The sequence below is a fragment of the Toxotes jaculatrix genome, chromosome 7 (genome assembly GCF_017976425.1).
Source record: "Toxotes jaculatrix isolate fToxJac2 chromosome 7, fToxJac2.pri, whole genome shotgun sequence".
Classification (NCBI taxonomy): Eukaryota; Metazoa; Chordata; class Actinopteri; family Toxotidae; genus Toxotes; species Toxotes jaculatrix.
The window spans coordinates 10,741,854-10,758,422 of NC_054400.1; the positions used below are offsets into that span (position 1 = coordinate 10,741,854).

The 16,569-nt window shown below is 41.1% G+C and overlaps 2 protein-coding genes across 6 annotated transcripts in view; both read right to left on the reverse strand.

Moving 5' to 3' along the window:
- LOC121185005 (aminopeptidase O (putative)) overlaps nt 1-6,907 on the reverse strand; it is a 69,592-nt gene extending 62,685 nt beyond the window's left edge. For all 3 annotated transcript variants that reach the window (XR_005894327.1, XM_041042956.1, XM_041042957.1), the window contains exons 1-5: nt 6,057-6,907; nt 5,604-5,773; nt 4,727-4,979; nt 3,686-3,899; nt 3,082-3,206 (exon numbers count right to left, since the gene is read on the reverse strand). Coding sequence is in view for 2 of the 3 variants with exons in the window: in XM_041042956.1 (XP_040898890.1) it covers nt 3,082-3,206; nt 3,686-3,899; nt 4,727-4,979; nt 5,604-5,773; nt 6,057-6,901 (1,607 nt within the window). In the remaining variant the exon portion in view is untranslated. The remainder of the gene's footprint in view (nt 1-3,081; nt 3,207-3,685; nt 3,900-4,726; nt 4,980-5,603; nt 5,774-6,056) is intronic.
- A 2,410-nt stretch (nt 6,908-9,317) lies between these two features.
- The window catches only part of dock8 (dedicator of cytokinesis 8), a 50,785-nt gene continuing 43,533 nt past the window's right edge, over nt 9,318-16,569 (reverse strand). For all 3 annotated transcript variants that reach the window (XM_041041587.1, XM_041041586.1, XM_041041588.1), the window contains 5 exons: nt 15,857-16,093; nt 15,601-15,744; nt 14,328-14,434; nt 11,981-12,151; nt 9,318-11,197 (listed from right to left, as the gene is read on the reverse strand). In XM_041041587.1, the coding sequence (XP_040897521.1) occupies nt 11,146-11,197; nt 11,981-12,151; nt 14,328-14,434; nt 15,601-15,744; nt 15,857-16,093 (711 nt within the window). In that variant the 3' untranslated portion in view covers nt 9,318-11,145. The remainder of the gene's footprint in view (nt 11,198-11,980; nt 12,152-14,327; nt 14,435-15,600; nt 15,745-15,856; nt 16,094-16,569) is intronic.

The following is a 16,569-nucleotide window of genomic DNA, read 5'->3' on the forward strand; positions in this document are numbered from 1 at the left end:
GTGGCACAGCCCTTGAATGCAGACCTGCCCTTACTTGACTTCTTAATCTTCGGTTTCCTGCCCTCCCTCCCCGTATCTCAGCAGAAAAACTTCACGCCACTGTGATTCCTCCCCTGCTTCGCCTCTGCCCTCCCTTCTATGTATCACACTACAACAGTTTCATGCCCCTTTGCTACCACTCCCTGGCCTATAGCCCCTCAACTCCTGCTGTTTCCACTGGGGCACTGCACAAAAACTGCACTTGGCTTGGTCCCAATGACTGGGGCCCACATACCTCCCAATCCCTAGATTAAATAGCGCCAGTCTCTGAAGTCTTTCCAGGGGCTAATGGCTTTTGTTGCTGGGAATAATCCACACATCCTCTCCCACATCCTGGGGGTTCGCTGGCCTATCGTGAACCCCGCCTTTACTCTCTTCATCTCTCTCTCATCTCCATCTCAATCTACACTTCCATTTTGGTTGACCTCCCCACCTTCCTATGGCACAACCCCGTGGTTAAGTGCGGGGGCATGAACCACCTGCATTGAGGGGAGGATGCAGTGAGTTGACACTGGGTTGAGAACCATGCAGAGTTTTATAGGGAAACAGTGCAATTGCTGTCTGAAGCTTAATGAAGGCCCTAAATCTCTTCTCTGTCATCTGCCGCTAACTGGAGTCTCAGCAGCCCGGGCTAGACGGATAAGTGCCTGGGAGCTATCCTCGAAAGGGAAAGAAAATATCCGTCAGGCAACAACCACAGCAGAACAGCCTCTGTGTTAGCACTTGATGTCTGTTCAAAATAAATACAGCAGGGAGACAGATTTCACAAGATGAGGGGCAAGATTGTTCATAGATCAAAGAGCACTCTGTACTTCGGGTGAAGTAGCTTTAATAAATATGCAAAGTTGAGAACTAAATCCAAACTGCGACCATCGTGTTGCCCTCTGTGCTTCAAAATATCTCTGACTGAGACCACTCTTGGATTCAACGTCAGAAATTTAGGCAGAATACATATTCAGGTATGAGCTCATATCCTGTCTGGGGGAACTTTTCTCCAGGGAGGCCGTCGGGGGAGAGGAGAAAGGCAGACATAGAGAAAGAGAGACTGTGGCTGCAGACCGCAGACACTGGAACAACGTTCACTGACCACCCTAATCAGTTTACTTCATCAACACAATTTTAAAAAAGGCCAGACATTGATTTGCTTCAATTTCCAATTTTAACTTCATTCATATGGCTGCTGGCTGGCTTTCAGTCATATCTACAGGCAAACGATATGTCATCTGAAAGTACTATATTGCAGAGAAAATATAAAACTTGATTTCCAGAGAAACTATCACTACTGTAGAATGCTAGAGGCCAAAGTGAAGAGTGATTGACCTCACAGAGCAATGGAGAGGACAGAGAAGGACGGCAAACACAGGCGGCTTGAAGACTGAGGGATATTATCAGGGCAAAAAGAGAAAATGAAAGTCAGGAGATGAAAATAGGGGAAAGTGAAGGGTGAAGAAGTGGCAGAAGCAGAACACTGCTGACTTTCAGGATAGAAGGATGACAGAAAACGGGAGAGTAAGGTAATAAAAAGGGGGATAAATATGGAAAGGGAGCAGAGGGGAAAGAAGCTAAAGAAGGGGACACTGGGAGGGTGAAGAGGGAACAAAGAAGTACATAGAGGAGAATTATCTATAGTGCGTACTACAGTGAATCTGTCATCCTGAGGCTTTGTGCCCACCCATCTGCCACTAGACCTCCACTGAAACTGCACATAAACACACATAAATACACAAATAGAGGTCTAGTGTGGAGCAGAGAACCTGCAGACCACCTGAGACCTCTGAAAGCTATAACACAGCAGACTGTTGACTTATTCACTGGGTCAGTGAAGCTGTGCCAAGAAAAGAGGTTACCCACCTCTTTCATCAAGAGGGTCTGGGTTTGGGGTTAGAGTATTGGGTTCTATTAGGTAGGTAGGTAAGAAAAATGAATTAAAGGAGATGGAAGAACTGTGTTATGTTTAAGAGACATTGAAATACAGTGTACATTTGACAGACTTGGCTGAGGACCAACTTCATGGCAAAAATGTAAAATAAAAAAATGAACAGGTTAAGAGTGGTGTGCATAAAGTTTTAGAAAAGGGGATGAGGGAAGAAAGCTTTTTAAGATGGAAAAAGGGATGAAGGAAGAAAGAGGTGGTGAGTTTTGGAAAGGGGTTGAGGGAAGGGAGGGAATAGAAAATGTCATGAAAAGTAGAGGGTTAAGGATGGGACAATGAAAGAAGACAGGGACAGAGTATGGAAAAAGGGTTTAAGTGGAGGCCTAGTGAGGAGACCGAAGATTCCTTTGTCTGCCAACTTTTATGTGTTTACATTTTGTCTGGATTCAATCTAGTGCTGCTAGAGTATTTCAGTGTTACTTCAATGTTACAAAATTAAATAGCGGCAGCATCACATCCTTTTATAAGCACCAAGGTTATCCTAGCAGGTCAGAAGATCACTCCCACAGGCCAGTGTTGAAAGCAGTTATGTTGGGGGTAAAAAGGAGGGATGACAAGTGATTGAATAGAGTTTAGAGGGAGTTATGGGTGGACTCTTTAATTCAGTAAAGAATTCCAATGTTGTCCACAAAGAAGACTGAGACAGAGTAAGGGGATTTTGAAATGTGAAGTATAACATTAATCATTCAACCCAGAAACATTTTATTTGAAAAACCAGAAGCAGCAGGATAAAGTCGAAAAATTGAAAAAGTGCTGGCTTTACCTTTGTAGTAGCAAATATTTGATGCTGTGTCTTGCAAGTAATTGTACCAATCAGCAAGCACACAAATGTAGCTCCTAATTATACGTATATAAGCCAGATATTTTCTTCAGGAGCTGGTGGAGACCAAAACAGAGCTAAAAATAATTAGAGTGAATACTGGACTGGTGGACAGTGAACACTGAAATTGATTTGGGAACAGATCCCTTAAAGGCTGGTATTAACGGGAGGCAACAGCCAGCAAAACCTGTTGTATTGTTCATATTGGCACCTGACTGTTGTTTTACAACAGACTTGAAAAAAAAAACGTGAACCTCCAATATTGTAACAAATATTTAGGAGCCATTACCTGGCCATGCCCAGACTGGAGAACCCTGCTGGAACAATGAGTACATCAAGGCGGGGAAACGGGTGGACCCCCAGAATGGCATGGGCTGCAGCCAAACATCGAGGCAACAGTTTGAGGACTCCTGTCTACAAAAGAAAAGCAACAACTTTCTCAAAACAGTAGGCATCTATGCAATTACAAGTTTTAGCAGAAACAGATGTCTGAGTACTGGTTCAGATGGGTAGGATGTAGAATAGTGCGGAAGCTTATGTATTTGCTCCTCTACATACTAGTGTATGCCTACGATGGTTCTATGTGCTAAGAAATCCAAGTCAACTGCACTCACCTAAGAGGCATAAGCAGCTCAGAACTGATTGAATGAGCAAAAGCCTTTGACTTAATAGTTATCAGTGCTATTCCAGTTAGAAATTCCGGTTTAGAGTGTGAGGAATGTTTTAAGTGGCCCTCATGAGAATACAGTCTCATACTTTTATCATTCTGCCAGGAGATAGTGGTTGAAAACCTCTGGCATAGAGGCATAAACATTAACTGATGCGAACTGTCTCTTCTAATCATACAAAATATAATTAGCTCAAGTCTCAGTGGTTTGTTGTTAAAACTCCACCTGGGCCTTCTGCAGCAAGCTGACGGGGCCAAACACACGGTGTGGAATCACCCGCTGGGACCTAGCCGACCGCTCAGTAAATCGGCAAGGGTAGTCGCCATGGGAACAAGAGACGCTGTCATCCATCATGCTTGAATAATCAGTTACAGAGAGCCCCTCATCCTCAAGGGAAGCGTAAGAGAATGTAGAGTCTAAGCAGGTGGTCTGGTCTCCACTGTAGCAGATTAAAATGAGGAAGAAAAGTTTAATCCAAGGTTAATAACAATGATTTAATGAATTTTCTTACTGAGAGAATATACAGTTCTTGAGTTGGCGAACCAAATATGGCACAATGTGTCCTGTCTCTCAGTGCTAACGCATGGAAATTAAAGCAATGGAAATATGGAATATATACGTCACAAAGGCAAACCACAGCAATCAAAAAAATATCTAGGTGCTGACATGCAACCTCATTCACTCTTAAATCCAATAACCAGCACTAACTCCATCCTCAGCATCATAACTGTTCCAAGTTTCCTTCCAGCCATTCAATGAAAATAAAGGCCCTCCTTGTAGCAGGAGATTCCTGGGGCCTGCAGAAGGCTACAGCTGGGCCGCTGCTGGAGGAAAACCACGAGGGGAGGAGGGCGATTACTGGAAACCACTGGCAGACCTTCCAACCTGTTGGCCAGTGAAGAGGAAGACCCCAGCCCAACCCTGCCCTGCCCACCATAAGCCAACCTTTACTAATGTTCCAGTCTGCGCTCTACATCCTGTACCTCCATAAAATTTATGTCAGCTTTGCCTTTTTTGGTGTCCAAAGATCATTTCTGCTGGGCATAGAACCCAGTGTACTATGGTGAAAGCTTTAATGTACTTGTCATAAAAAGCTGATTGAGTGCTGCACCCTATCCATCACCCTAATTTCACCTGCACCTTTTTTGGTATGGCAAAAGGAAAGTTTCACCATGGAATGTTGAAGGGCCAGACTTGGGTTAATAGCAGACTGGGGAGGAGGAGGTCTTACAAGTAGAAAAGAACACAGGAAAAATAATAAAATACCTGCCAGTCTGGAGTGGAGAGCCCTTTACTCCTTCAGTGGAGGAGCTTTCAAGTCCAGACACAAGCTCTGCCTCAGTCTGTTCCCCAGACCCAGCCCCAGATTTGGCAGTCTTGATACAGTCTGTCCCGTCCCTCACCCCTCTTTCCAGTGCAGGGGGAATTTCTGCTGTGACTTGGCACCAGTGGCCCACCGCCAAAGTGAAGGTGGAGGCAGGCATGGGCATAGTGACGTAGTAGTTCCAGACTGAGAAACCTGCAGCGAGTAGAAGAAGGGGAAGAGAGAAAGGATGAAAATTTCCTGAGGTGGGAAGTAGAGAGGAATTTAGATGAAAGAGCTTTGAAAGAGCAGTGAAGAAAAGATTTGGACTGGATTGGTTTGTTCCATTTCACTATTCAGTCAGATGTCATGGTCATCTGCCATTTATGTTTCATGTTTTTGCCCTAACAAATCAGTAGAGAGTGGCATATCCCTCACACCAAAACTTCATAGGACACAAAAGCTACAGTAGCTTAGTAGGGCTCTGATACAGAAAGATGACGCTGTTATTCTTAATGTCTCAAATACATCAGTGGTCAGAATCTTAACAGAAGCAGCTTTGCAAAAGCTTTGATTTCAAATTAAAAATGTTTCTTACCAAGCCTTCAGAGCCAGCTTTCACTGCTTAAGACTTTTCAATACTTGATACTACAGAAACATTTACTCAGAAAGTATTAATGTTCAGTACCCACCCCTGTTCACAAGCCAGCAAACTTCACTTTCATTATAGAACAAGTAGTCAATCAACAATAAGCCACATTTTCAAATCAGGGGTATAGACATAAAATGTGCTGTGTGCCGTACAGAATAAGGCCAAAGGTTTGTGACATGACAGCTTACGTGTGTGTCCGTCCTCAATAGGTACAGCTTGCTCCTCCCCACTCATCAAAACCACACACTCACTGGGGGCCCGCACTGTTGCCTGCCATGTTGACATGGCAACAGGCGGCTCCTGGCAAGGGAAGAGGGCTCGGTTGTTGATGGGAGAACCGGCAGTGTAAACACACACCCTGGAAGGGTAAACAATGGTAAACTATAAACAACCCTCGTTTCAATGCTCAAAGGATCCACCAAATATACACACACAGATACACGAAAAGCATCCACACACAGAACAGAATATAAAAGCCTGAGGCATGTTTTTGTGAATTAATGAATCAGTATTATTCTGTTCTAACATAGCAAGCTCAAAATACTAGTTTAAAGAAGGAGTCCTCCTTCTTATTCATACTTTTTAGTATGAAACCACTGTTTTATGGAATGTTTTTTTATGATTTGCCCCCTGAGACAAACCTGTTGTCCTGGTCTTTGCTCCACCTCACAGAGCCTCCTGTTGGACTCGTCTCATAGCAGATCCTGACAGCACGAGGGAACTCCTGAGGGGACACTGCCCCCTCCTTCCTCACCTGCAGGCTCCATCGGTCTCGGTGAAAATGCAGTGAGCTGCCATCCTCAGCTCCGGGGGCACGGCTACAGAGCAAAAAGAGCTGGTGCTTCTGCCTCCATCGGCTGGAGGGCAAGGAGATGAGTTTCTGAATAAAGGCTGCTTGTGGATTCACTGAACTGACCCCCGACCCCTGAGATGTGATCTCCGATGAGAGGCCAGACATGGCTGACACAGAGGTGACATCCACCTCTTCAACCTTTGACACATCGAGGTCACAGCAGTCCAACACTAAGGTGAAATCACCGTCACTGGTGGTTTCCCACAAATGTAAAGCATTATTATTGTGTGTTTCAGCTGCAGTCTGCGACCCAACCCGAGAGAGGGCCTGAAATTCATCTCCTTCTCTTTCTCTAGCACCAAACTTCTTCTCCATCTTTGTCAGAGTCTTCCCAAGTCCTTGCGTTCCATCCTCTATTGCATCCACATCCTGAAATCCACACAGAAACCCATCCTGACTCCTTCCAGCCTCTACAGTGCCAGGTCCTTCACCAGCGTCGGGTCCAGTGTCATCCTCAGCCTTAGTCCTCACCCCACAGCAAGGCTCCAGGAACAGAACAACACTACCACTGATGACCTTCCTTTCAAAATGAACAGTCAGGTCCAGCACATAATGTCTGACAAGTATGTGGTTAGTATTGGCTCGGAGTGGAAGGTCGTCAGTGTCAGGATTTAGCTCCCCATCTGGCTCCATGTCACACAAGTGGTGTCACAGTTGAGTTGAGAATGGCTAAACCTAAGAGGCAACACCGAAAGTAAAGCTTAATCTATTTATATATATATATAAAAAGATATTTTTTTTAGTAACAAACTTTCTAGGGTAATTGACTCAATGTGTGTTTATATAAATTTTAGGGGGAAAAAAACTATTAGTTAATATATACATATATAATGAATATAATATAATATAATATAATGAAGCCAAATCTGTCAGGGTCTGTATGCTTAACTCAAACTCAAATTTAAGTGTCAAACTCCATCTGTTCACACATTCCACAAATGTTTCCAAAAAAGGAAAACAGCTTCACAATCCTATTTTGATCTGTGTTAATGAAGTGGTAATAGCAAAACACCTTAGCCCAGTGCCAGGAACAGCTAACTGTCTGCAGTAGCCTATATTAAAGATCTCCTGCTGTATATGAGCGGTTTTGCTGTCACAATCCTTCCATTTAGCCCGCTCGGGGCATGAAGTGGGCTTGGCGAGACAGAGGTGCAATTACCATTTACAACACAACAACCTTCAGCGCAGGAGTATATTCATAAAATTATAAGCACACAAAAACAGGGGATAATATACACAGCTACAGGAAAAAGGAGAAAAGCTGTCACATTTCTCTCTCACCTTTTAGAGGTTTGCTAAAAACATCCACATCCATCCATCCATCCAAAGTGTATGACCACTGTGGTCCTAACTATGCTCTTAAATTAAGTATAGTTATACACTCACTTCCGGGAAGATGATTATGTTCACTGTATTTCTGCATACCGTTCATACAGATTTAAATAACAAAAGAGAGGCTCCACACTTGAACTTTGAGAATTTATTTTTGTATTGAGGAATTCATTAGTGTTTAAAATAACTCACTATACTGCACCTCCACCACTGAAAAGCTTAGTGCAACTTCTGTTCAGAGGAATATATCAGAACTTCAAGGTCAACTGCAAGACGTGACTGTCGAATGCCTAAAAGAGACTCTGCCTTTGCACAATCAATTTTATTTGAGGTCACTAAGGAATGGAACAAGCTTCCTGATACTTTCAAATCGTGTAGATTTACGTACTTTTTCCATTGAAAAAAAATGGATTTTAAGAAATCAGTGTTGTCAACATTAATTTGATACAGACATAGTATTTGTGACTATTTCTGTATAGTGTTATGTGTAATTATACGATTGAAGTTTGGGTTTATGTCTGGTGCTATGACTGAATTTAGTATATTTTTGAAATTGCATTAGTATTAGTTTCAATAGTTATATTAGTGCTTGCATTAGTGCTTGCATCCATATGCCCAAGGACCAGTTTAGGACCATTAAAACCAGTTACTAGTTTTAATGTTGAGGCCGATCGCTGTATATCTGATAAATTTTTTCTCTTTGTAATAAACTCAGCTCCAGTTTCCACAGGGGTTGCTATCTGCTTAATGGAATAAAGACAGAGATTAAATACATAAAGCTTATTAACTACTTAACGACTTCTGTGAAAGTTTAAACTATGGCAGGTCAGGGCATATACAGTGTCCTTGCAGGCAAAACAAGTAAGAGCTTGCCTTTGATGCGTGCTAAATTCAGACCACACAGAAGTTAATGTTCAAGGGTTAGCCCTCATATATATATTTTTTTAATTATAAGCTGGCTACACAGTAAAAGTAGAAATAAGTTTTAAGTTTTAGTGAGGATTACGCACATTGACACAGGTATACATAGATATTGAAGTCGCATGAGAAGACATGGCATCTCAGTAACACGTCGTGACTCACAAAGATAAGTATCAGTTCCCGGTTGGAGTGTTAAACTTTGTTGCTGTGAAGCTAAGTTGACAGACTGACATTAGCAACAGAGTTCAGGTCAACTTCACATCAGGAGTCTGTTCTCAGTCATTCAAGACTGCGCGTTCAAAAACTAAAGCAGCGGAGCCGTCAGGAATCAGCAGCTTCACTGCAGCCGACGCTGCATTGAACAATATTTTACAAAACAACTACCAACATAACCCTGAGCACCACAAGCACCCGTTTGCCGCGAATTAAATCTACAAACAAACCTGTATCCGTAATGTCGAAGTCGCGCCGCGATGACGTCACACTGACGCGACTGCGCCAGATTGTAGTTCATCACCATAATTCTTCCCCGCTTCTTAATCTGGCGTTGTATTAACGCACTTAGGCTGTCTGAGATTTATTGGAAGAAAAAAAAAAACTGAGATAATTTTTTTTCTCGCTTATTTAGAAGTTAAATAAGCTGTAATTGTCATGGTACTAAAGAGATCATCCATAATATTCTATATTCGTTTTTAAATGAATTAATGTAAGAAATACAGAATTGTTTTTATTTGTTTATTTAAAACCTGTAGCCTATATATTCAACCAATTTAAAAACAGCCACTAAACACAGTGGTGACAAATGTGCATATATTAAGTTTTATTCAGGTGCTTCAACAGCATTGAATGCATGACAAGTTAAAATTCCACATTTAATAAAACACAACAGGTATGAACATAAAAATATCACAATCAGAAACATAAATGCAGTCTCCGGTGGTCGAGTACCACCAATATAACACCAGGTCTCAGCAAAATCCTGCAAGTTTCAAAAATAGGTGTACATTTTAATTAATAATTAATACACATTTTGTAGAACTTTTTCATGTTATTTAGCCATTTTAAAAAACATTCAACTTTTCATAAATAAGAGATGTAACTGGAAACAGTTCAAACAAGTATTAATAATGTATATAAAAATGTATACCCAATTTTGAAAAGCCAAGCACATTTATATTACTGAAATACAGTAATGAGCTGCAACATAACAATGAAATGAGCTGTTTCATGGATTTCACATAAAATCAGGCTGTCACTAACTCATACTCCAAAGCATTTCTCTTCTGGAATGTATTCTGAAATATGGAGTAAACATGGTTCACACTGCAAAGCACAGTTGTGTGGAGTGACTTTTCAAAATATTGCATTTCTAGTTAAGTATCTCAATTCCTAAGTAAATAAGAAAGAAATTAAATTTGGCACTGTGTGTATTTTAAGAAGCGGTCTATGTACAAACAGGTACTGAAATTACTGGAACATACACTGAGATTGTTACAGCACAGTCAGTCACTGAATCCTGCCTACTGAATACTTTTTCCAATTAATATTATTATTGCTATTTTTTTTAAATCTAAAAATACATTTCCATAAAATAAAATGCAAAATAGATTTCCATACCTATGTAAACATGTTTGTAATTATCTGATGTAATACCTCTACTATACACCGATCAGCCATAACATTAACCAGCTACCAGTTTTAATATGGTGGCTGATCAGTGTATACAAGATGTGGAGATAAGCTGTGTATTTTAGAGCCTCAGATAAGCCTATCTGCCTCCTGTGAAATTACATCAGACAACTCTTAATAAGTTAAACTTTTCTATTAGCTACAGGGCCAGGTACTGTATGTCCAACAATAGTAAGACAAGAATGGCCTTAAGAGTTAACACAGGACTTTGTATCTATTTTTCAAGTGCAGAAATACATCCTTACTCTACCTGCTCTAACTGGCACGTGTCATGTATACATGCCCAAAGTGGAATTTCAGAGACCCTTTAACACATAGCAGAATCATTTATCATCACTGAGTACAAAGTGACGTCAGTATGGCACTAAAATGTTCTACTCCAGACATTATCTAAATAAACCCTCATCTATTCATACATTTACATACACATACAAACAGGACACGAGAATTATTGGCACGCATACAGTCTCTGGGCCAACATGAACCTCAGATAGGAACTCTAGTCTGCTTCTTTACCAACTCACAGGAAATGTTTGCAGCATTATTAGGACTTGCAGATATCTAAAAAAGGAAATCAACAGAGCCAGAGCATCTGAAGATTATACAGTGAAATACTCAATAAGCTACACTTTGCTTGATATTCCCACTCCCCTATTTTTATGTGCTCACTCTCCTTTTGCCTCCTGTAACAAACAACTGTGAAATCATAAAAGTGGACATACATCACATTCACACACTGCTGGATTCTTAAGAAACTTGAGTCCTCCATTGCGTACATAATGAACTGCTCCCGCACAAAGAAGTGCAAGGTTATCACCAGCAGTTCCTTTCCTTGTTTTTTCCCGTTTCATCTTATCTTCTCTTTTCCTCTCTCAGCTGAGTGACAGTCTCCCCTTCCTCTCCGTAGCTCTCTCTCTGAGACAAACCGTGGAATCTCAGGAGTTTTCCTCCTGAGTTTTGCGGAAACTTAGACGTTTGAAGGAATCCCTGTGAGAGGGAGAGGACAGTTGATGAGAGAAGCAGGGTGGGAAGGCACAAATAAATGATAAGGAATAACGATGATTATGAGGAGGAGGAGGAACAATCAGGGCAGTAGAGACATAGGGTAAAAGTTTCCATGAGCACGGCCCAATCAGTAGTTTCTCACTCTTTACAACTGTAATGCCAGATTTAAAAATCCAGTATCAACAGGGATATATATATATATATATATATATATATATATATATATATATATATATATATATATATATATATATATATATATATATATATATATATATATATATTCTTTTTTTTTTTTTACATTTTCATGTCGTTTTGTTGGTATTAATACACTGTCAGTACAGACAGTGATGGCTTAGTAACTAATAGAAAATGATAGAAAAAAAATTGCTGTTTAAGTATAAATACATGATCATCCCTCAGCATGGAAATACACTGTTACAAAATGTACCATGATTATCATGGTTGATAATAAAAGCACTTACGCACATGAGCAATCGTTTTTTATTAATACATGAGTGCAATTCGGCCATGGTATTGGGTTCAACTCTCAATCTGTGTGCTGTGGCACTGCTTCAGCTATAAATATTTGTAAAGGTGACACTGACAGTGTGAATGGATCTCTGCTCAAATCCATCTGTTCTCACTTTACTTTGTGTTCAGCAATCATACAGAGTGATAAAAAGATCAGTGACAAGTGTTTTTTCCACCTCAGTCCCTCCTGTCAAAACAGCATTGGCTCTTTGACTTGGTGGGTCTGTTTACCTGTTCTCCAGCCGAGGCCTGATGATGGGTTTATAGAGCTCAGGAATCTTTCTCTCCAGCATAGGCCTCAGGCTCTCTCTCAGTCGGTTGTAGTTCTTCTTCAGCTCCTGCTGGTATTCTTTCTGGTCTGATGTGATCAGATGCTTGTTCTTCTCAACTGCCTCACCACACCTACAGGACAGAGAGCACAGAATGGTGGGACCAGTTTCGAAATCCATTTTCTCAAGTGACATTGCGTGAGATGAAAAAAAGAGCTGAATGTACTCCTTGACCTTTTTAATGCAATATCCTCAAACTTAAGAGCAGCTTCAGCAATGATTTGATGAAAAGCAATCTTGCAGTAATCCTCTCTCTATCCTCAAACCTCCAGAAATGCACTGTACTGTTTCATGCTAACAACATCCTGTAACTACTTGACATAAATTGGACTCCTTTGTATGCCAGAACTCTAAATGAGTTAACAATGTACTTGACTGTAAGGAACTCCTATATGCCTGTTAGAGATTTCCAAGTACCTCTGCTAGAATGTGAGCTAAACTGTAAATAACCCATAAGGCTATTTCAAAACACAGTTAAAGGAGCAGCAAAGGTAAAACTCTCAAATGTCTAATGAATAAAAATCTTTTTCTCCCTTAAGTGCTGGAAAAAAGGAAAATGCCTTGCGATAGAGCACCACAAGATCTGAGCTGGACTAAGACAAAAGGGAAGGTATAGGGCCTGCCCGCAGTCCTCTCTCATGACATGTATAATGGCCAACATACAGGGCAGTCTGTAGGAACTCAGAGAGATGGGAATGATTGCAAACACATGTCTGAGTTTATCTCTTAGCTTTTAGTGAGGGTAATATGGAAACTGCGATGTCGCGTAACAGATATGGTAAATACATGGAGCAATGAGCATTAATGGCAGTTCACAAGAGTAAAGGATTTACCAAGCCATGTACAACATCTACTAAAATGTAGCTCTCTATCTGACTGCTTGGTTTGAAAAATTTAAAACGAATTCTCCTGATGAATATCTACATGTTTGGCTATATATATGTCTGACGACTCCTGTATTTGCAACAGCTGTATTTGCAGCTTGTGACAAAACAAATGGCATTAGCATTTGAGACGCCTTTTGCAAAGCAACTGTACTTTTATTTTTTTCAAGATTCTATTTTTTTCTTATTTTAGACATTAATTCAATTTATCACTTACTATTGCAATATTGATGTATATCACACAGACCTAGCCTGAACATTACAGATCATCTGTTCACAGTAATGAGTGAGCAGTTAAAAAGCAGTGTTTTAAGTAATGAGCTGTACAGCAGATGACATGTTTCGCTGTGAGGCCTGAGAGGGACATTCTGAATGTGACAGGAAAGAGTGGGGGAAAAGATGACCAAAACAGTGTTTTCCTGGGTAATTTTTTTTTAAAACGCCACTGTCAAGAAGATTGGCATACAAAGGTCCAGTGCCAGCCTGCCTGGATTTAGGATGGGAAATAAACCTTTCTGAAATTACAGTAAATATTTGCCAACCTGCTTGTAGCAATCAAGGCAGCTGGAATGTGACATGAGGGTTAGAAAATGAAAACCACCTTTTGGAGGCAAACGGCACATGCCCAGAAGATGAAATTGCACACACGTGCGCGCACACACCATTACACAAACGTTCATAAACGCAACAGCAAGTCTTCTGCACAAAATCAGCATATTCTCAGACACATTGCCGTGGGTAGGACGGTCTAAATTATGTTCTGAATATTCAAAATAAAATGAAACTCTTGGGAACAATAAACCTTTGCAATTTCAGAAGAAAAACAGCTTAGTGATATTATGAGTAAAAATCCTCCACTGTCATATGGGAAATGAAAAATATCCCATGTCACAATGGGCTATATTAATTCACAATCCCCCTACCTGTTTAACTTTCATCTGGTTTGCTATTTAGTGGCAATTATCACTTCCACCTCCGAATCTTGACTGACACTTGGCTTAAACAGCAGGATATCAGTCTCCATCACTCACAGCTTTCTGTGGTGCTTTTATCTTCCTGCACTGGCACCAGTAATGGTGTATACACAGAGAATCCTGGAGAAGACTTTCACTCAGATACTGCACTTTCTACTCAGAAATTTCTTTGAAGTATTGCTCTATACTTCCACCTACTGAGCCAGTGCCAGCCACTGGTAACAATAAAGGGAAGAAGAAATGCAAATTCAAGTAAAATAGTTGGTGAACTCCTTTAGGTTTATGGCTCTCCATGAAAACTGTTGGGTTTTTTTTGTGGTGTTTTTCCTCACTTTCTGAACTTTGGTACAGTCTGTAGTCACTAGGTGGTGTTTCTTTGATCGCATCTTACCTCATTATAAACTCTTTGAAACACAGGCGCAGTTTATTGTGGTGACGGAAGAGCTTTGGGTCCGCTGGGATCTCATTCAGGAAGACCTGGGCCACCTCCAATGGGCCCTACAACGGGGGGCGGAGAGAGGAGGAAAGGGACAAACACAAAGAGACAGAGTTAGAGACACAAAGAAAGAGAAAGCAAAAACAGAGTGGAGGAAGGAAAGAGAGGAGGTAAGAGAGGAAGTGTTTGAGAGTATATGAACAAAGGAGAGATGAGAATGCTCCTTATTCATACAGGGGGAAATGACTTCCTAACTGAATGCCTAATGCAACTAAGGGCCAAGATACTGAACTAGAACATGAGGAAGAGATCAGATCAGAGAAGGAACCATGATTAGCCTCCTGCACGGCTAATGTCGTAGCTAACCCTGAATACACCCACCATTTGGCTCCCATTTGCCCAGTATGAGATCTTGTTATCCTAACTTATATTCATCATAAAACCACAGCACGCTTGCACAGCGCCTGCATCACGACAGGCACAGTTAAACAGGCACAGTTAAACAGCTCTGATTAGCATCATAAACGCATTGGGCCTGGGCCTCAATCCCTGGTGACAGGGCTGTGGGCTCAGACACAGAAACCCAGCCTCCTGTACTGATTACAGTCAAGAGTTATATGTTTACAGAGTTGCTGAGCATTAGCGTTATGTATACAACCATCAGATCGGAGCGAGGGACCTGTCAGATTAGACGCTGGAAGATAAAGCATAGGGGGAGGGAGCGGAGACGCTGTAGCTAGCTTCATCATTACTCCAACATTCACCATGCTGGCAGGACCTGGAAGCTATCAGATCAAAGAGACCTCCGGTTCAGCATGCCGTGCAGCAGAGACATGAAAGGAAGAGAGGCCATGAATTGACGTTTTAACTAAATCAGGGGAAAAGCAAAGGAAGGATTAGGGTTATGGATGGGGTGAAGGCTTTGATGTGTGATCACTGTCATGTCTCCCACCTGCACTCTGTGACTACAATGGGAACTGTAAATGTGATAAGATAAATAGAGGTAAATTATTCTGGTTTATTTTCCCCTGCACATTAAGAAGGAACACTCAAGAGACAAAAGGACCACGTATGATACAAAGTGCTTTCATTTTTTTTAGGAGAACAGCCGCCATTGGTTAAACATGAAGTACGAGATCATTTCAGATATAATATGAGGTGACAGACAGGAGTGTAAAATGGAAGCAGTGCCTTCATTCACAAAATGTCTGCAATGCTGATTTATTACCTGGTTAACAGTGGCTCCCACAGAGCCTTGTAGCACCATCTGTAAGATCTTAGCATCAGGTTGTTCTCTGTGTGTGGCAACTGCTAGTTCTCTAGTCTTCTTCTGCATGTCCTCTATGGCCACCTCTATAGGAGTCAGGTCAAACTGTAAAAAAAAAAAAAAGTCAGGAAATTTCTTGCTGCATTCATCATGCGACAAATGTGGAGAAAGTGTCTAAAAGCCACTGGCTATTCTACACCATGAATGTGACACTTACCTCCTCTTTCTGGATGACGTTGATGCGAGTCTTGACATAGGGAAAGGCGTGCATGGTGGTGAGGATGGTCTTTCTCTTGTACTGCTCCTGGAGTTCCCCCCGTGGCCGTCCGCTCTTGGTGAAGGGCGTGGTGTACATGAAGCGCCGCAGGTTGAAGTTCTTCTCAAAGTTTGTTAGTCGGTCTTTCATCTCATAGTCATCAAAGTAGGGCTCCACATAAGTGATCTGGATATATGCCTGGAGAGGAGTGCTGGTTTAGTTTTGTTTTTTTTGATTCATAAAACCAGGCTGTCACTGTAATAAAAACTCAGAGCTTTTAGCTTTAGTTTTTTTTATGTATTTATTTATTTTGCCAACAGCCATCAGAGTGTACAGTGCTTCTTAACAGCCTTAGCCTCAACCAGCAGGGAGGATGCGGAAGGAAGACACATCACTGCAGTGTCTATTCATACAGTCTTTTTGCATTCCTTCCCTCTGGACTAATCTTTATTTTTAGGACTGTTGTTATTCATTTTTGGCTTGCATACTTTCGAATGTGTGCATACAAATCTGTTCTCCTCTTCTGGCAGTTTTTCACTATATGCAACACAACAGACAAATAGGAAAGTGCACCTTACACATAGTCAGCTTTTGTAATAAATTACAGGTATTTTTTTCTGCATAAATAAAAAAATTCAATTAATGCAAATTATTTGCCGATTCTGTGTATCTTC